The sequence below is a fragment of the Letharia columbiana genome, assembly GCF_014066305.1.
Source record: "Letharia columbiana isolate WasteWater2 chromosome Unknown Sc0000045_s0, whole genome shotgun sequence".
NCBI classification, from domain to species: Eukaryota; Fungi; Ascomycota; class Lecanoromycetes; order Lecanorales; family Parmeliaceae; genus Letharia; species Letharia columbiana.
The window spans coordinates 95964-114558 of record NW_023501089.1 but is presented as its reverse complement, the minus strand read 5'-3'; the positions used below and the strand labels follow the sequence as shown (position 1 = coordinate 114558).

The following is an 18595-nucleotide window of genomic DNA, read 5'->3' as shown; positions in this document are numbered from 1 at the left end:
CCAATTTGCATGATGTATTGGAATATTATCCCTGATAGTAGCGGCCATAGTAAGCTTTCTTAGACATGGACCGAGAAGGATTTAGCTGGAAAAAAGCGCAGCATTGAACGCTTTAGCTACTCGTAGTTCTTGCCTACCCTAGCCACGCCGGGATGCGGCTGCCATGATACACGTATGGCAATAGTCTCCACGGAGGCGTTCTTCCATGATGGATTATCTCCCCACGAATATTCTCTGAACGTAAGAGTAAGCCATGCTCCCATGACAAAGTTCGGCTCGCGAAGGAGGCTTTGGAAAAATTGGTTGTGAGAACATCACTGGGTAAGATCTTAGCCCCTCTGCTTGTTCCCGGGCGAATATCAATCGGGATCTTGTACCCTCTCCCTCTTGGGCTCCATGGCCACGAAACTAATGTGTAGGCAGTCGTGGATTACGTTTCAGGCCCTCGCCAAACGTTGCCCAAGCTCTGGACATTTTGCAATTCCTTACGAACACGTGTCTTCTGCTCGGTTCCACCTCGGGCTCACAGCCCACCATCGAGGCGGACTCGATCTCTACCACCACGCAGCACTCACCTGCCACATCTCCCACGCCGTAATAGTGAACTCCTAACCCGAGCTCGATCGGCCTCAGGCGGGTAATTTGCCCTGCATGGAGTGAGGCGTCAGTGTCTGCGAGGAGGAGTCGATATGTGGCGCGTGTAAGTGGTAGAGATTGGAGTTCGTTAGGACGGCCTCTATATGCGAATTTGACTTGCAATTCCTAGGATCGCGATCGGGGATTGTCATAGCATGCGCGACGTATGACATTTCCTTGAGGCATCTAGGCAGTCAACGTAGCTCAGCTAGCTTCCTGAGCGGTACGAGCTCCTCCGTGCAAGCGCTCTAAAATGGTTGGCTGTCCCAAAAAGCTTGACGGTATCCTGAACACCAAATCTGCATGAATAACGAAAAGTATGAGTACAAATCGACTGCGGGGTACATGTTTGGACCTTGGACGTCACCAAAGTTACCAGCTAGGAGCAAGGGTGGAAATGCACAAATAGCTGCGATGGCACGTCCAGGACGATGTGATCGTTCATAGAGTTGTCCTTGTATAGCATCATCTTCCTACAGGGTATCTCTACTTACATCAACCATAGCCACACAAAGGCAACATGATGCCTTTAGTCTCCGCCTTCTTGCTGATCGCTTTGTCCGTCGCCGCAGTCAAAGCCACAAACATCACCGGTGACCCTACCAACCTCGCCAATTGGCCCCCATGTGCTGTCAGCAAGATTCATCCCCGACCTAACTATCATGTGTCAACTAAAATACCCTTGCGAACAGCAAAAATGCATCCCTCTCGGCCTCACAGCCCCAGCTTCCTGCAACAGCCTCTCAAACTTAACCTGCATCTGCCAAAATCCAACCTTCAGCGTCTCGATTGCCGGCTGCGAAAGAACTTCATGCAGCACCGACGAGCTCAAGCGTAATCAAGCTCCATCTCAGCAGAATCAAAAGCCTCAATCACTGATAATTATCTCCAGAGATTGAGAACCTAAGCATCCCCCTCTGCGCCCCTGTTGGCGGCCAACCTGCAAGCGTCTTATCAGCCATAAGCTCCTATTATGTCACTGCCTCACTGACGGCATCTGGCTTGCCGACATACCCAGCTGATGCCACGGCGAGCACAGCTGTGAGTGCCGTCCTGGCGACTGCTACTCCGCAGCCTAATTTTGGGAATCCAACCAACATCTTGACTTATCCGCTGTGTGCTGTAAGTGTATAATAGGATGATTCCCATACCTCCTCTTTATTCACCTCTCTCTTCTTGCCTTCACAGTGCGGCCGCTAAAAACTGGAATAGCAAACCTGCGCGAATGAAAGCGTCATCAATGCCGGTTGCGATACCAGCAACGTCGACTGTGCTTGCGGGACTGTGTATCGTAGTATAACAGCAGCTTGCGAGGAAATTAGCTGTAGTGCCGGAGATAGGGCGAGTAAGGAACCCCCGGATCAAACTTTCGCTGTGCCATTCCATGTAGTAGTATTACTGATTCCAAGCCAAAAGCCACATCTCTCCTAGCCCAAGAACTCTGCGGTCCCGTCTACCACAACATGTCCTCTCTCGGTTCGGCGGTCTCGTCAGCCATTGCATCAGCGACGTCTGTCGCCGCAGCTGTTGCGTCCAAGGACCCGACGAAGAGTGAAAGCTACCCGCTATGTGCCGTAAGTCATCCTGCCTCTCGTCCGTGCTAACAAAGTGTAGCCAGCTTTAGCAGAATTAGATCCAAGAAGCTGACAACGATCACCAATCAGCAAAAATGCCAAAATACATCCATTCCCTCTTCCGGCTGCGGCAGCCTTTCAAATCAGACCTGCATCTGCAACTCGTCGAGCCTTAGCGACCTCAATTCCTGTGAATCAAAGACGTGCAGTGCCTCTGACTTTCAAAGTATGATGAACTCCTATTTCTTCTGTTCCTTTCGGCTCGAGCAAGCTACATCGATCCCCAAGTACTAATCCTTTGCCGGGGTAGTCACCTCGGATCTCTCATACACCCTCTGCAACCCCGTCGGCGGCATCGGGAATAACGTGTCCAATGCGTCGTATGTCGCTACGGCTAGCACGCCTGCGCCGACTGTCTTTACTGGAGGTGCGGCTGCCGTGGTGAAGAGGTTGGTTGGCTGGAGTGTGGTTGGGCTAGTTGGGGCGCTAGGCTGGCAGGTTTTGTTGTGACGTTGCCATGCTCGAGCGGCGCTGGCCCCATTTACCTGCTCTCGCCCGCCTTGAGTAGGCAGCAGCTGTTGTGGTAACTGGACGTAATAATCGATGATTCCCAGGCAGCATGCCATGATACGTCTAGGTATGAAACAACGATAATGACCTTGGCTTCTGGAATGTCATGGCCAGAACACTCCACGACCAGCAACTGACGGTGCATCGGATCCATCTATGAACTCCTTTATGATTCTTCCCTTTTCCAGAACTCCTTCTCTCCTCGAACAATCGCTTGCATTCATTCACGCGGTCTTCTTCGATGACGTAGATGGGTCCGTCCAAGTCTATGTCCACAACTATGCACCTGATGAAGTCAAAGACTACACCATCGCTTTGAGATAATGGTGTGAATCACATCGTAATATCGAGGAAGGATGGAGCATGTGGCTCCCAAATTTACCAGTCTTTAGCGAGGCCGCGCGCTAGTCCGAAGCGATCTTGTCAGATAATATTGACCAATCAATCATATCGTTGAAATCCTTGGCATTTCGGATATTGGAGACCTAGAATCAACCTCCTTCCCATCCCATCTTCCTACCACAGTCAAGATCACAAAGTTTCCTACAAAACGCGTCAGAACCAAGATGTTTTACTCAGAGAAAATCCCATTGGTCAGGATGGCGATACTAGACTACTCCTTAGCGCACAGAAGGATTTTGGTGTATAGTATAAATAGTACGCGCCGCTTTGCCTCACTGCCTGCTGTACTGCTACTACCGAGGTACGCAATTTCGGGTCCTTCTTTGACCAGCTAGCTGTGCAAACTCTCAGCTCTTCTTCCTTCACTGCTCTTCTTTCTCTTTTACCATGTCCTCTGCGCTCTCGGTCGGTTGGGCTCTGAGTTGGTGTGATGGCTTTCCTTTGGAGTCTGCGCTTGGTGCTTTCCTCACTCATGACCGCCCAAGTAGGATTTACATCAGGTTGGTTGACCCTTTTTCGCCGTGAACCCATCGAATCCGAAATGCCAGCTGCGATCAGATTATTGGTGTTCCTCTTCTTTAATGGACACAAACGCGGCTGGCTGTTTCTCTTTCTTGCCCTGCTTTTTTACGAGAATTTCTTTTCTGGTGCCATTTGCATGCCGATATGTTCGAGGCGTACAAAGTTTTCGAGATCTATATGCTGACCGATTTCGTGCGTCTTAGCGATGACGAAGCCATTCCCTACAAACACGACTTACATAGCCAATTCAACTCACGCTCTGTATTCACAGACGAGCGCTTGGGTGAACCCTTGGGCTTCAGGCCCATGCTACGCTCCTGGAACCGTTGCTTCAACATTCTGCTCATGTTCAAAGTTATATAATGCTCTTGCGGAATTGCAGACAGTGACCACGACTGGGACTCCCCCCGGCGGCGGTTCTGTTTGGACGGACACCTTTACGATGTCCACCATCACAGAACAGTCGTACGAACCTCCAATGGAGTGCTGCTCGAAGACTTGCGAAATTTATGCTTCCAGCGTCCAAATAATATACTGGCATGTGGATCTTAATAGTATGAATTCATCTGTTACTGCTGCACCAGTGTCGAGTCACTACAGTACTGTTGCCGGCAACTTCACATTGCAAGTTCCACCCTGATCATCTCTCGGCATCTTCTAACGGTTCTACAGCATCTCTCCTTCGGTCTATGTAGCCTACCACGGTCTGAATGCCCATTACGACTGCGGCTACTTCTCGAGCTTCACGACAGGTGCTATTTACGATACCACAATTGCCTACCCATCAGATGCGCTCTCAACTTATGTTGGTCCGTTGTGGATGCAAGCGCAGACAGGCCCAGAGCCAGCCTCATTGTTCCAAGCCATCAATTACACAGAATTTCAGGAGTACGAAGCTAACACTGCAAACGAGGGTTACTCAAAAAACCTCAAAATTCCGAGTGACCTGGGAGGGATTGATCCAGCATGGAGCACGTGCACTCCTGGCATGTATGGGTCCTGGGATCCCCCTCGAGTACTAACTGCGGCGCGGAATATGGTAGCTCCAACGCCCGCACAGCCGGACTTGGACCCATCAGCGACCGCAGCTCCAGCGGCTGGGATAGCTCCGACACATATTCCAGCTTCGCCCACACCACCTCCTAAAGGCTCTGCGAATGGACCATTGCAAACGAATCCTCCGACTGCGTCAGCAGATCTCGTTTCTGAATCAAAAGAAACGCAATCGGATGGAAACAATGATCCAGCTTGGTCCGTTGGCCAGGCAGAGAATGCTTCAAAGGGTGGCAATGTTGGAGAGAGCCCAACGCCAGCCCCAAAGCCAAGCCAAGATTCCGGTCCAGTAGACCAACAAGACAACTCCCAAAAATCTCCGCCAAATCAAAGTTCACATGGAGCCTCCAACAATTCTCCGCATGGCGGTGGCAGTGGTGGCGACAACAACAACAATAACAATAAAGCAGGAGCCCCAAGTTTGAACTTCGATCCGCAAGACTCAAGTCACAGTCCCCAAAGTTCTCTGAGGGTCGCTGAGTTGCCTTTGCCAATTATTTCAGTAGTGCTTGCCTCGCCAACCCCACTGATTGTTGGCGGCAGTACCATCGAAAAAGCCTTGAACGGTGGAGCTGCCATTGGAAAATCGACGTATACAGCAGGCTATGAAGGGCAGATTGCCAATATGCCAATTTCGGTTGGGGTAGACAAGATTGTAATAGGCAGTAGCACACATGCACTTCCGACTTCGACACCTGTCCTTGTTGGCGGACAGTTGATGGTCAAAGCTGCAAACGGGGGTGTGATTATAGGTACATCCACGTACCCGCCTGGCAGTCAGGCGCAGATTTCGGGCAAAGTTCTGTCCGTGGGGTCCGATAGTGTTGTCGTGGGGGGCACTTCATATGCCATTCCAACCCCTGGCACGGCTGATACAGTCTTCATCGACAGCCAATCTGTCAGCAGAGCGCCCAATGGCGGCGCGATATTCAAAAGCGGTGCCATCAGCCTTGGAAGTCAAAGTGACATTGATGGCCATGCCATATCGGTCGGGTCTTCTACCATCGTTGTCGACGGCACATCTTACGCTCTTCCAAGTAGCGCTGGAGCAATCCTGCAATCCCCACGCCCGCAATCTAACGTACCGATCACCCTTACCAACGGTGTCATTCTCACCCCAGGCGGAAACGCAGCAACAATATCTGGGACTACGTATGCCATTCCGTCCGATGACAGTGTGCTCGTCGTAGACGGTCAACTTGTCCCTTTCCCCACACAAACCGCTTTGCAATCAGTCTTCACGGTAGGAGGTCAGATCTTTACCGCTGCACCGACTGGATTTGCCATTGGTGGACAGAGCGTGACGCTCGATGGGACTGCAGCGACGCTTGATGGAACTGTGGTCTCGCTGGGACCTTCGGGGGTACAGGTTGGGTCGAAGACGATCCCGTTGACGAGCGCGCAGACAACTGAGGCGGGATTGGGTGGATTGATCATGAGTGCTTTTGGCAGTGGTGGCGAGCCTGGAGCGACCGTGGGAGCTGGCAATGGGTCGAGCGTTGTGGCATTCACAGGGGGAAGCAGCAGGGTGGAAAGAAGATTAGGGATTGTCCTTTTGGGACTCTGGGTATGGTCATGGGAGCCATTACACTACTAGTGTAACCAATGGAGGGTTCTGCGGTGCATAATGGGTATATATTGTGTGTATATTGACTTGTATATATTGATGGAAAAAGCGATGATCGAGGCTATGATATAGGGTTAAGCCCTAATCTCGATGGTCTCTTGAATGTCAAATGATTGGTCGGACGCGGCCGTTCCCGATCAGGATACCTAAAGTACCTTAAGGTACATAAGGTATCCCGGGATTCAGCCCTCACCGGCCAAGACAACTTGGACCCCAGGCTCCAGCGAGTAGATAGCCGGTTACCCGACTTGAGCTTCGCCACAAGTGAAGTATTACAGTGTCACGTATGCTGACGGCACCAGGAATGATGCGCAAAAGCATGCCCGGAGTTTTATCTGGGTCGCCACGGTAGCACATAGTTTATTGTTGCCAGCTGCATGATAAGAAGTCAAGTATGAAACGTCTCGAGCTGGAGCCTGGCCTGACCGCGTCGACCAGTCCCTTGTATGATGACGGAACCAATACGATCCAGTGACGTTCTCTACAAAATTTTGGATGTCTTGCAGCGCATCGAAGTGAAGCTGGAAGGGCACGAAGATCGGTTCAAGAGCTTGGAATACCACACGCAGATCAGCAATGGAGGGAGAAAAGCAGAAGGACTCGGTGGCAACGCCGATACCTCAAGCGAGACTTCTCGGACTGCAGAGATATTCAACACCTCTGCCGAAAACTTGCGGTCTCCGAGGAAGGGGACACCTACGAGCGATGACTTGCCAGAAGACATCAGCACTGCGCTCAAAATTCCCTATAGTCAATGGAGCATCAACCAATTAGACCGCTTCTTCAACCTATCCCTTTCAAATTTACTTGAAGCCCGTCTCGGGGACTGCTGGAAGATGCCCGACGATGACCGTCTACCCCTGAAATTTTTCAAAACCAATATTCTGAAGAGCAGTGGTCCTTTCGGAGTACCGATAGACAGCTACCCTACATCCAGACAACCTGTTGAGCGGGATCTTGAATTTCTTTGTCAGTTCGACAATGAATTGAGGGCCCACCCAGGCAATGATTTCATGGTGGTTGATTTCGACGCGGCGGACGGCACGAGACTATACAGGCTAGGTGAACAGGCTTTTGGATCAGAGCTACAAGTCGAAGCGCAAGGCTCAAAGATTGCGCCATGGTCGAGGTTGATGTAGGTCGCAAAGATTTCGCCCTCGGTGGCTTTCGCTGACTTGTTCTAGATTGTATCAAGGGGCTACTACTGGCGAAAGCATCTACCCGACCGAAAAGAGGGCCCCGCGACAGCCTATACCATACTTTACGAGCACAGACAAGATACTGGGATTATGGGATCACTTGGATTACCACTTGCAGACCAAGCGGAGAGGTACCACAACGAATCCCTATGCAAACGCTTGGAACGGTTTTCACACCAACTTTTACGAAATACGCGAAGTCACAGAATGGCAGGTCAAGGAGTTTTGGAAGCATGGTCCGCTATACGGACATCCTCTCGGCTGGCATTTCCGCAAATGCGCTTACACGGTGAGCTGATGTTTCTATGTCGAATGTCATTGAAGCACTGACTAACCACCTTGACCAGATATACTCGCCAGTGGCTGTGGATGCGGTACAACATCCTGATCATGATCTTAGCAAGACAAACCAATATTGGACTTTGCTTGTGCTTGCGCCAGATCGCTTCTTCAACGACAAAAATACATCCTTTCCTATGGGTCCTTCATCGCCTGGCAGAGCACAAGCCTTAGGCTACGCCCTGGGTAGACTCACTCAGCCGGGCGCTGAGCTGAATCTTATTGGTCAAGGACTAGAGAGAATAACTGATCGTTGGGCGGAGTTTCTATCCTACTTTGACTATATACTTGATGGTGGCGACTCTCTGATGAAGCCAGCAGAGCACGACAACCTACTATTCGATGATGGCGCGTTCTCGAGGTCAAGACGTTACTTCTGGGCCATCGACTGCTTGTCCGAGTTCGAACTCAGTATCACGGACAACATCACCCAATGGGAGCTGTATAAGGCTGCTCGACTACCTTGGGTGAAAGATCTGCCCGAGCATGACCAGCGTCAATTAGCTTTTGCGGAAAGGCAGTACCGCGTTTTGCAGAACCAACGGGAATCGTTTAGGCAAAAGCTTGCATCGACGAAAGCCTTGAGGGACGCTGTATGTACCTTAGCTTCATATATGGGGCTGAAGCTAACAAGTACCAAGCTGTTTAACGCTAGCGCTGTAATCGAAAGTAGGGCGTCAACAAGGCTGGGTGAGAATGTCAAGCTGCTCACATTCGTCAGCATCTTCTTTCTTCCGCTTGCATTCACCACCGTAAGTCTGTCTTTCTCAATTCGTGCCTGCTCCATACAATGTCGGACTCTGGGCCACGAAGTACATGTCAAGGCGTGCAGAAGATACGAGCCGTTTTCGTACTGATAAAGCTTTAGTCTCTTTGGAGCGTTAACGATCAGTTCTCCATGACAGCACTCATATACGTTGTAATAATAGTCGCGTTAGTGACGTATTTCATCATGTTTAACATCAACAGCTTGGCTCAAGGCTTTGGCCGGGTATACGACAACAAGAAAAAGTATATTGTACGCGCAATGAAACGTGACCGCAAGCAAGCCTGGAAGCAGCGCGGTCAAAGATTCGAGGTCTTCCGTCCGAAGCATGAGAGTCCAGAGCCGTCTGAGTGGTACATACCGTTCTACGCCCTACTGCATCCTGCAGTCGCGTTAGGTTTGGATCGCAGGGAAGGATTAACTAACAGCCGTCCGACGACTGAAATTGAGAAAGTATATGAACCGTCAAAGGGTGGTCTTGCTAGACTGTTTGGAAGACGGAAACGCCCGACCGAAGAGGAGGTGAACGATCAGCCTTGGGTCATTGAATAGACTATGGGTAATATGCCACAACGACATGAAAGAAGCTGTTCCAGATACGACCGCATCCAGACATTCACTGGGAGCATCCTTTTTCAGCAAGAGCATTTCTGGTGTGTTGCCAGCTATGGACGGACGAGGCCTATCGCTGAGAGCCACGTCGGTGGGACTTCCGATGCGCAGCAGAAGTATGAGCTGAATACACAAGAGCTAAGCCGCAGCGGGCTCGGCTGTGAGTACAAGCCACGAGTGGGGTGGGCGCATAAGCGACGAGCATGTCGCTGTACAATTCGCGCACTGGCACGTGGAGGTCGCACAATGAAAGCCGTTGAAATTCTGGCACGCACGTTTGGACAAGGCTACAGTCAGCCTATCTATCCTAGGTTTTTTACTGCCTTGATGTTATACTCAGGCTTCTAGATTGCCGAATTCTGATTCGATGACTTCTCGAACGGTTGTGGTTATGATTGTGGCGCAGCAAGGTCTACCCACGAGGTCGCAAGACTGCTCCCAAAAAGCCTTGCTGCGGATGCTACCCTCCATTCTCGATAGGCGCTGGCTCAAGACGTTGTTGAGTTGGCCAGTATAGATTATGGGGTCTATGTGCTGTTGTAGGAAGTGTGCGACGTCTAATCTCGAGTGCGAATCCTTTCATGAGCTTCACGCATCGTTCAGTTGATCTCTGTCTCTGCGTTGCCAACGTGTCCAGCGCCAAAGTCGGCCCGCCACCATCCAATCAACACCTCGACGTCTCAACGATGACCTCCCCAACCTCCAGCCCTGTCTACCCTAGCCCAACACACATACTAGGAGCCAAACCCCCTGGCTACGTCGAAGCGACTGTACTAGAGGCACAACCCACAGATTCCGACGCTTCTTTACCAGTGTACTCACCACCCAGGCCATCTGTGCCATGGCCTGGACAGTCCGAAGCCGCTCTCTTCAATGTCGAGCGTACTATCCGACGAGCTCGCCTTGGCGAACGAAGAAACAGAACGCTAGCTTGCTTTATGCTGTTGGCGTGTTTGCTCATTGCGATATTCATCGTGGTGGTGATCATTGAGGTCGTTGGTCATCTGGATCAGTGAGAGGACTCGAAACGGGTTTCGGGTGCTGCAACACGACAGAACCTACATTCGAAGACTCTGACCTTGTCGAAGGAACCCCACAAGCTGGTCATCCCGCCTTTTTTCTCTCGAGAACTGCAACGAAGATTTCTCGAATCCACCATCCTAAAACAGATCATTTCTTTACTCCCGACCATCCATAATAGCTTCATCGAATCCACGCCGAGTCGACGACAAAAGAGGAAGCATTGGGCGACGCAATGCCGAAGTCAGGCCTTCCGCGACCATCTGTGGACCGTCGCGATAATTCTTCATGTGTTGATAGACCGCAGTCGCGACAATCCAATTCCAATACGATATGCAATCAGACCTCTTTTTCACAACAAGCAGCGTTCTGGACTTTGATTGCGCCAAGTACTACCGCAATGCTGCACAAGGGCTTTGTTTCAAGCTAAAGGATTCCAGGCTGAGAATCCTAGGGCTGAGATATTTGGGGCAAAGGATCGTGAGTGGTGGCTTAGCCGAAGCTCGAAACAGCCAGGAGAACGATGACTATCAATAGTGAGGCTTATGTTGAGCGATATTAATTTTACCGTATTCATTGCTGACTCTACATCCGTCATTCTGTTATATACCTGTCATGCTTACGCCTGATTTCCTTCTCCAGATATTTCTTCGCATTGCAATCCATAAATTTTGATATCCTCAACGCCCGCGAGAATCTTTCCTCGTCACAACTCAACATTGAATTACCTACCCTCGCCCCCATTCTTCTCAAACCCACCATGGCAATCTTCCCCCTCCCCCCCGGCCTCGCCGCCCGCCTCAACATCCCGCCAACCTACCGAACCGCGACCGAAGACACCGCACCACCCGCTTACATCGCGCCCCTGAACCGCATCTCCACCTTCCGCCCCGAGTCAATCCCGCTCCCCCCGTCCCCCGCACCAGCACCATCAACGCAACAAATCCCACCCCCGGAATACTCCCCCTCGGTCTACTCGCAGCAACGCCTCTCGCACCACCTACCCGACCCGGACCCCGCCGCCCTGGGCTTCCCCAGCTCGCCCCGACGGCCGTCCGCGGGTAAAGTGGAGCAGCAGCATGCGGGTCACTTCAAGGAGAGCTGGACGGATCTTTCGATGCGGGTGGATCTGGAAGCTGGTCGGGAGGGGGCGAAGGGGGAGCCTGGGAAGAGAAGTGTTTTCAGGCTGTATCCGCCGGTCAAGGAGGGGGAGGTGGAGCGGCTGTATTGGAAGAGGGCGGTGGTGGCGTTGGGGATTTCGATGGTGGTTGCGGTGGTGGTGGTGGTGGCGGTGTGTGTGGGGAGGAGGTCGTGATGGAGTAGGTAAAAGAGGGGGGTGGTGATTGGGACAGGTGTTTGGATTCTGGTCTTCGGGTACGGCGAGAGGTACTTGTTGCGTGCACGTCGTCAGTGATGTACATATGAAAGCGTGGCGTTGAGGGCGTTCCGTTCGGTATGGGAGGGCCAGGATTATTTGGCGTTTGTGTAGGACTGTCTTTCTTCTCAATGTAAAAATAATCACCTTTCGAATCCAAGATCCGATTGTTCAGTCGGTCCAGTATTGCTGCCATCCGGGATTCAGATTCGAGTAGGATCGCTTGCCTTCGACATCTGCGTCGGACGTTTTGAAAACCAGATCGTTCGTTCCTCCCCTCGGTAGTTGTCAGGGAGCCGGTAACTCAGTCGCGGTCCGTCACGGAAGCGGTGTGGTCGGTCCAGCAAGGCTGCTGCTCTCACGGCCGAGAACCGCTCCATCGATCGAACCTGTTTCTGTCAAGCCCCACGGTACCAATTCTCGAGTATCGAATCCTTGTGCCAAACCAGAAGAGTCGGGATCGATTGGGTCAACGTAGCGTCATAGGACGTCTCCTACGACCTTTTGGTGACTCTCTTGGCCATCGGTCCTTTACCCGTAGACGGACGGCAAGCTTGTCGTAGACCACACAACCTAGAACATTCGTTAATGTGACGATGAAAATACAGTTCACCGCCCAATGATGTTAAAACTCGCAATAGAGTGGCGGAGAGTGAGTTGTCAGCCGTCTCGATGGCCACTTCTGGCTTTGTAGCGCGGTCCCTGATTCCTATTTCTCGAGATGATTTAAACCTATGCTAGGTAGTGGCCGATCTTGACCAATAGAAGTATTCGTGGGATAGGAGGGAGATGAGATTGATGGGATGAAACACAAAATTTGGGACCAAACTGGGGTCAATCAAATGTTACCAAGAGATAGATGAAGCTTGTTTCGATAGTAGGAGTTCGCTTTGGAGTGGAGCCGGCTAGGCTCTGAAATCTGTGGAGCGACAAGGGGACACGGATGGCAGATTCGTAAACCTGCAACTATTGCCGCAAACGTACAAGAGCTGGACGATTCAGGTACCCCTCAAGTCATAATGCTAGGCGTGATCTCCACCCAGCCCCAATGTCACTATTGCCTACACCTTCCTTACAGCCTCAATCAAACCCTCGACCTCCTTACCGAGGCTGTGGAATTTGACAATCTCCAAACCCACAGATCCTAGCAGCTCCTTCCACTGCGTCTGCGTACGTTCAATCCCAGAAAGCACGATTATCATCTGGATGTCCATGAGAGCCGGGAGGAGGGGACTGCCGGTATCGGGCAAGACCCAGTCATTGATCAGGATCTTGGAATAGCCTGGCTCCATGGCAGCGACAGTGTTGCTAAGGAGCTCGCGACATTTGTCGTCAGACCAGTCGTGGCAGATGGAGCGAAAGTAGTAAGCTCGAGCTCCTGTAGACTTCAGTCTCTGGGTACAGCTTTCATGACAAACGTAAAGTCTCCAGTCGAGTGCTTACCTTTGACTGGCTGCTCAGTAAAGAAGTCATACTTCATTCGAACGATATCTGGATGGAGCTCTATGACATTATCAATGACGGAAGGCTGGTCCTGTAGCACTAGACGTCCGGTCTGATCCGGGAAGCGATCTTTGAACGTCTGGATGTCGTATCCAAAGCCACCAGCGACGTCCACAAGCAGGGCAGAATCATGATGCTCTTCTTTGGCTCCTTTAAAGAGCGACTCTTCAATGGGGAATATCTCGAACCATTGAGCCCTGCCAGCACGCCAACCCTCCAGCATCGTAAGAAAGTTGTTGATCTTTGCAGGATTCTGCATCAACCATGGGAAGAATTGTAGCTCAGTGTTTTCAGCGTGTTGGAAAACGCCCATAGGACCTTCGGGATTCTTGTAATCAGTCTGAGCGAGGAACTCCGGCATCTTATTGCAACAAAGGGCCCCCTCATCGTGCCTGCAGTAGAAATTCAGCTCCTGTACAGAAGTTCGGGTGGGTGCAAGACTAACAGGAATTTGAAGCCTCCCGATAGCGCGGGGATGGCCAATGCTTTGGAGACGGCCCCGGCTACGTAAGTCTCATATCCAGTCTCGATGACCATATGCGTGGCAGCCAATGGCCTCAGGATGCGGACTGGAGAAAATGAGCTGCCAAAATCCAGGACAACATTGAAATATTACCAATAAGCAGCTTGTCACCGCCAGTGATACTCGCCAGCTCGGTGGCTGTCATGGGGCTTTCGCTCTTGTTCAGAGCATCAATCAAACCCATTTCAATGGCAGTTCTGATAGAGGCACTCAGATTTGGCTTATCGTTGGCAGAACAATGAGTAACTTGTGCTCAATGTAAGGTCGAAGAGATGAAGGGATGTACCTGTAAGAGGAGCTTCCAAAGAGTCTCGGAAGCGGTCTCGAGCATGACTGTCGCTTGCTGACTCACACCAAGAAGTCTCTGGCGTGCTGGTTCATCGTTGGCTACATCTTTTGATAAAGCTTGGAGCTCTTTCTCAACAGCATCGATGCGAGCTTGGACGCTCATTTTTGCTTTGTGGGAAAATAACGAATCGACTCTGCTTACGAAGACGTAGATATAAGGTAAGGAAAGTGGAAAGCAAAGAGACACAAGCAGTAGAGAAGCGATTTCTATGCTTTCTATGTGCCCCAAATCTAACAAAGCAGAGAGACGGGGTAGATCAGGGCGGATACAGATTCGTGACGAATAGAAGTACGCCACTCGTCGTTACCTGCCTCAAGGCTCCCCGGCCGTCCTCCGCAGCCGACAGTTGGGTCTCTCATTATGCGATCAGACCGATGTTACGTTGGTAGAGAGATAAACAGACCGATGTAACTCTGACCGGCGCTGACAAAGAAAAGACTGGTCTTGAGCTTCTTGGATTCAGCCCTACACATCTTCCGGCTGACTTCGGGCCTACTTGTACTGTAGCCCTGTTCAGATACGCAAACCCTGTTCAGATACGCACCCTCGGCATGCCTTTCAAGTCGTCAACATGTTTTCACGATGATAATTGAGGCATGCTGCCTCTCTATCTACCGTGCCTTGAGCAGCTGCCCCTGCGCAGATCTTCCATAAACCGCATTTCCCAACCAGGATGTACCACCTAGCCAAAAGCGTGTACTTTTGGGCCACGTCTAAAGAAGGTATGTATCCCCCCCCTCCTTCCCTCCACAGCGCAATCAATTCCACTGGAACCCCTCGTCTTCCCCCACCATCATCCCCGCCCCCTTCCCTTCCGCTAACAGGACGCGTCCAGAGTACTCCATCCTGCTCCTCGGCCTCGACAACGCCGGCAAAACCACCCTCCTCTCCACCATCAAATCCCTCTACAACGACCACCCGGCGCCCGCCAAACCCACCGTCCCCACCGTCGGCCAAAACGTCGCCACCGTCTCCCTCGACGACATGTACCTCCAGATCTGGGACGTGGGCGGCCAGCACGCCCTGCGGTCCATGTGGACGAGCTACTACCCCGTCTGCCACGCCATCGTCTTCGTCGTCGACGGCTGCGACATCGGCGACGATCTCGGCGGCGGCGGCGGTGAGGGGGCGGGACCGGTCGGGCGGCTGGAGGAGTGCCGGCGGACGCTCGAGTCGGTGCTGTCGCATCCGAGCACGGCGTCCATCCCGCTGCTGGTGCTGGCGAACAAGCAGGATCGGGAGGACTGCGTGGAGACGGTGCGGATCAAGGAGGGGCTCGTGCGGAGGGTGTTTGAGGGCGAGAGGGGCGGTGGCGTGAGGGACAGTCGGGTGTTGCCGGTCAGTGCGCTGAAGGGGGAGGGGGTGAGGGAGGCGGTGGAGTGGGTTCGGAGCCGGGTGAGGTGGAATAAGGAGGGGAGGGGGCCGGTGATGCGCTAGGGTGCGGTTCTGGTCGGGCGGCTTGTGGATGAGGATCTCCATCGCACCGTCGAGAGGGGGAAAGCGTCGGTGTGATAGAGGTCTTTTGGATAATGTGTTATTTATGATACAAATAGATAACGACCCCAAAACACAGATTTGAGCTGCCTTTGCAGTCATTACCCCTATATAATTACATTGAAAGAACGGATAGAACGTTCATTCACAGAGGAATCAATGACACGCCGCCCTGCTCCTCGCCAAATTGTTCATGGTCGCTGAACTGTAGACAACAAAAGAATAATTTCTCAAGATAGCGTCGTAAAGTCTGACTCCAGACCACATACCCAGAGAAGACCCTCCTCTACGGAGTACCTTGCGCTCTCATCCGGGCAAAGTCAATGGCTCAGGATACCGCCTTATCAATTGGCTCATGATTGTAGGTGCGCCGGCAACCGGGCTTCGGTTCATGAAGGGGGCCTACGGAGCCAGTAGTTCCAGCACTAGTATCTCGGTGCCTCCAGCTCCCCTATTGTCTGCCTTGGCACCGGAACGCTATCCTTTTCATGCACCTTCACATCACCCGGCATCTCCGACCACCCCGGTTTACTTGTAGCATATCCCGGGGCGTTTGGATGAGGCGTCGCAAGATTCTGATCGCCTGGATGAGATATGCCATTTTCCGTTCGTCTTGTACTTGAATTTCTCCGCCGTCGGAGCATGAAGAAGCCAGCAGCAGCGGCGATCAAGGCCAGAACTCCCAGTGCCACTCCAACTCCCAGGCCTATCTTTGCGCCTTGACTGAGGCCATTGCTCCCGCTAGCTTCTGCACCGGCTGTAGATTCGGGAGAAGTTGTGGAAGACGCTGTCGATTGTGCATTCGTGCTGGCGCTCGGACCGGTATCCGCAGTCGATGAAGTTCCGGTGTTCTGGCTCCAAGTCACAGGCTTAGCGTTGCTTTCAACGGCGACATTGAAAGTTCCACTCAGGGCGTACGGAGGTCCCAACCCTACGGCTGGCTGGCGGGAGAGCTCAAAGTGGCAGCTGAACGGGTCGAGCGCATAGTTGAGGGGAAAGTCCAGACTACCTGTTGCAGGCGCTGTTTGGTTGTAGACTGTTATGTGGGTGTTAGGTCTCGAATGTTGGGGCAAAAAGAAAACAGGAGTGGGCCATACGTTCGCCTAGCACTGGAGAAGAGGAATTGCCATTGGTGACACCGCAGTAGAGATGGAGCCATGGTGTGGAAAAGTCCGACGTCCAGGAGGCGTTCAATGTGTCGAGGTAGTTAAAAGTGGGGGTTGTGCTAGGATCTGGATACAGCCAGGTGCCGTTGGCACCAGAGTCCGCGCTTGCTATTCTCGCAATGATAGCGACCGAAGAGATCAGAGCACAATGCGGAGACAGAGAAAACCGCATCCTTGAAGAAGTGAAAGATATGCAGATGTTGGTGGAAAGCGAAGGGAGTCATGGAGTCAGATCAAAACGTTGAGATCGGCGCTCTTGGCATGTGAGGCTGAGATGTCTAAAACCTGAAGGATCCCGCCGCCTGCGCCCGAAGGCAGTGTCTTCGAGCAAGCGAGCCACTTGCAACATGCCAGACAGGTGGTGGAATGGCACGATTCTGTCGTGCCAAAATCTGACTGGCTACCTTTCATATTTCTTACACGATTATTGAATATTGATACTCGAATGTAGGTAAAGTAGCCAGTTGACGACGTTAGAGGAGGCGCGCGGCTCTCAAAAACCACGCCTCGAGCAGAATCGGATTTCGGGTCAGACTTGTGTGGGACAAGGAGCTTTCGAGATCTGGGCAGAAGATGAGATCCCGGCTCGTATAGAAAGTGTACATTTTACACCACTCCTCAAGTCTAACATCACCGGCCCGAGTTGGTGCGGGCTGGGCGATGACAGGACGCGATGAGGAGAAGAATCTCATTGGTGCGTCCTTGCTAGCTACCGCTCTGTGGTGTTGCTTGATCTGCATAAAATTCGGCGGGAAAGGATCAAGGATGAAGGCAATGTCGCGATTTTGTCCCGCAATCTCTGCAATTTGCCTCCTAGTCTGATAAGGGTGATCCTGGTCGGAAAAGGAGTGAATGACAGCAGGGTAACTTGAATTTATGCCAGAATGATGCCAAGTGACGCGTGCCCAAGCTCGGTCGAGTTGGTGTCTTGGTGACGAGACTTCCCCTACGGATCGGTACCCGAAGATTGCCGAGGCTTGGCACTTTTGGTAGCACCAGTCCAGTCCAGGCATGAATGGTATCAGATACGTCGCCAAGCAACCCTTAAGGGAAACTGTAAGTTGCTATGCTGCAGTCTCGAGACCCGAGGACTGGGTGCTTGTAGTAGGTTGGTGCTACAATATAAATGGCAAGTGCCAACGGTGATGACCACAGGCACTGTCTTATCAGTTGAGACTATTCATGCATAAATTCAGATAAGAGTGCATGCGGTCCAACGTCTTTGGACCCGAATGACCGTGCATGAGGGGGATTCAGCAGATCTTCCGCTATCCAGTCATAAATGCATGAATGGGTCCCGACACTGCAGCTTCAGGGTAGAGAAAATTTATTGGTTGAAGTGCCCCCCGCATTTATGGATGATGTTCAATGTATGGAGTACATACAGATGAGAAATGTCATAATGCGGGAGTGGCGGATAGCAAATATGCGTACATGGTAGCTTTAGGTAGGTATATGAAGTCTAAGGTATGGATGGATGAAAGGAAGGTGAGACACTGAGGTATAGGAATTGCAGGAAAGACCTCCGACTTCTAGACCCTCACCGAATCTTGCGGCTACCGCGCGCGAGAGAAGCATCACGACCACCAAAAGCTTTATGAGAGGCTTCATGAAGTGGACCCTGTGAGCCAGGAGATATTTGCATCGTGGAGGCGAGGGACAAAGTATCAAGATTTGAGATCTTAGCTTCCTTGATGCGAAATTGAGCCAACAAGGGTTGCTCTCCTGTACTCTAGGTAGGTACCAGTCGTCTGTAGCAGTTGTCGAGATTGCTTGTTTCGAAAGATGGTGCCAATTAGTGGTGGGTGGGGGGGGGAAGCTTGCATAAGTTTTGTACGCGGACGGTCTGTGCGGCTCAGACTCAC

At 51.8% G+C, this 18595-nt stretch overlaps 8 protein-coding genes across 8 annotated transcripts; 6 read left to right on the top strand and 2 right to left on the bottom strand.

Annotated features, from left to right (window-relative positions):
• Window positions 1-1156: 1156 nt before the first annotated feature.
• HO173_010022 (uncharacterized protein) lies at window positions 1157-2720 on the top strand (the record flags this gene model as incomplete). The annotated part of the gene is made up of 7 exons (XM_037311908.1): window positions 1157-1267; window positions 1329-1470; window positions 1529-1758; window positions 1849-1981; window positions 2053-2210; window positions 2301-2436; window positions 2521-2720. The coding sequence occupies 7 exons, from the start codon at window positions 1157-1159 to the stop codon at window positions 2718-2720; spliced, it is 1110 nt and encodes a 369-aa protein (XP_037161152.1).
• An 849-nt stretch (window positions 2721-3569) lies between these two features.
• HO173_010021 (uncharacterized protein) lies at window positions 3570-6354 on the top strand (the record flags this gene model as incomplete). Its single annotated transcript, XM_037311907.1, has 2 exons — window positions 3570-3682; window positions 4377-6354. The coding sequence occupies 2 exons, from the start codon at window positions 3570-3572 to the stop codon at window positions 6352-6354; spliced, it is 2091 nt and encodes a 696-aa protein (XP_037161151.1).
• A 476-nt stretch (window positions 6355-6830) lies between these two features.
• HO173_010020 (uncharacterized protein) lies at window positions 6831-9240 on the top strand (the record flags this gene model as incomplete). Its single annotated transcript, XM_037311906.1, has 5 exons — window positions 6831-7519; window positions 7569-7872; window positions 7931-8515; window positions 8564-8674; window positions 8791-9240. The coding sequence occupies 5 exons, from the start codon at window positions 6831-6833 to the stop codon at window positions 9238-9240; spliced, it is 2139 nt and encodes a 712-aa protein (XP_037161150.1).
• Window positions 9241-9881: 641 nt separating this feature from the next.
• Window positions 9882-10316, top strand: HO173_010019 (uncharacterized protein; the record flags this gene model as incomplete). The annotated part of the gene is made up of 1 exon (XM_037311905.1): window positions 9882-10316. The coding sequence occupies one exon, from the start codon at window positions 9882-9884 to the stop codon at window positions 10314-10316; it is 435 nt and encodes a 144-aa protein (XP_037161149.1).
• Window positions 10317-11080: 764 nt separating this feature from the next.
• Window positions 11081-11635, top strand: HO173_010018 (uncharacterized protein; the record flags this gene model as incomplete). Its single annotated transcript, XM_037311904.1, has 1 exon — window positions 11081-11635. One exon carries the CDS (start codon window positions 11081-11083, stop codon window positions 11633-11635), a length of 555 nt encoding a protein of 184 aa, XP_037161148.1.
• Window positions 11636-12756: 1121 nt separating this feature from the next.
• HO173_010017 (uncharacterized protein) lies at window positions 12757-14172 on the bottom strand (the record flags this gene model as incomplete). The annotated part of the gene is made up of 5 exons (XM_037311903.1): window positions 12757-13073; window positions 13139-13590; window positions 13644-13767; window positions 13815-13941; window positions 14008-14172. 5 exons carry the CDS (start codon window positions 14170-14172, stop codon window positions 12757-12759), a joined length of 1185 nt encoding a protein of 394 aa, XP_037161147.1.
• Window positions 14173-14743: 571 nt separating this feature from the next.
• Window positions 14744-15507, top strand: HO173_010016 (uncharacterized protein; the record flags this gene model as incomplete). The annotated part of the gene is made up of 2 exons (XM_037311902.1): window positions 14744-14792; window positions 14906-15507. 2 exons carry the CDS (start codon window positions 14744-14746, stop codon window positions 15505-15507), a joined length of 651 nt encoding a protein of 216 aa, XP_037161146.1.
• A 482-nt stretch (window positions 15508-15989) lies between these two features.
• HO173_010015 (uncharacterized protein) lies at window positions 15990-16902 on the bottom strand (the record flags this gene model as incomplete). The annotated part of the gene is made up of 2 exons (XM_037311901.1): window positions 15990-16600; window positions 16662-16902. 2 exons carry the CDS (start codon window positions 16900-16902, stop codon window positions 15990-15992), a joined length of 852 nt encoding a protein of 283 aa, XP_037161145.1.
• Between the last annotated feature and the right edge of the window lie 1693 nt (window positions 16903-18595).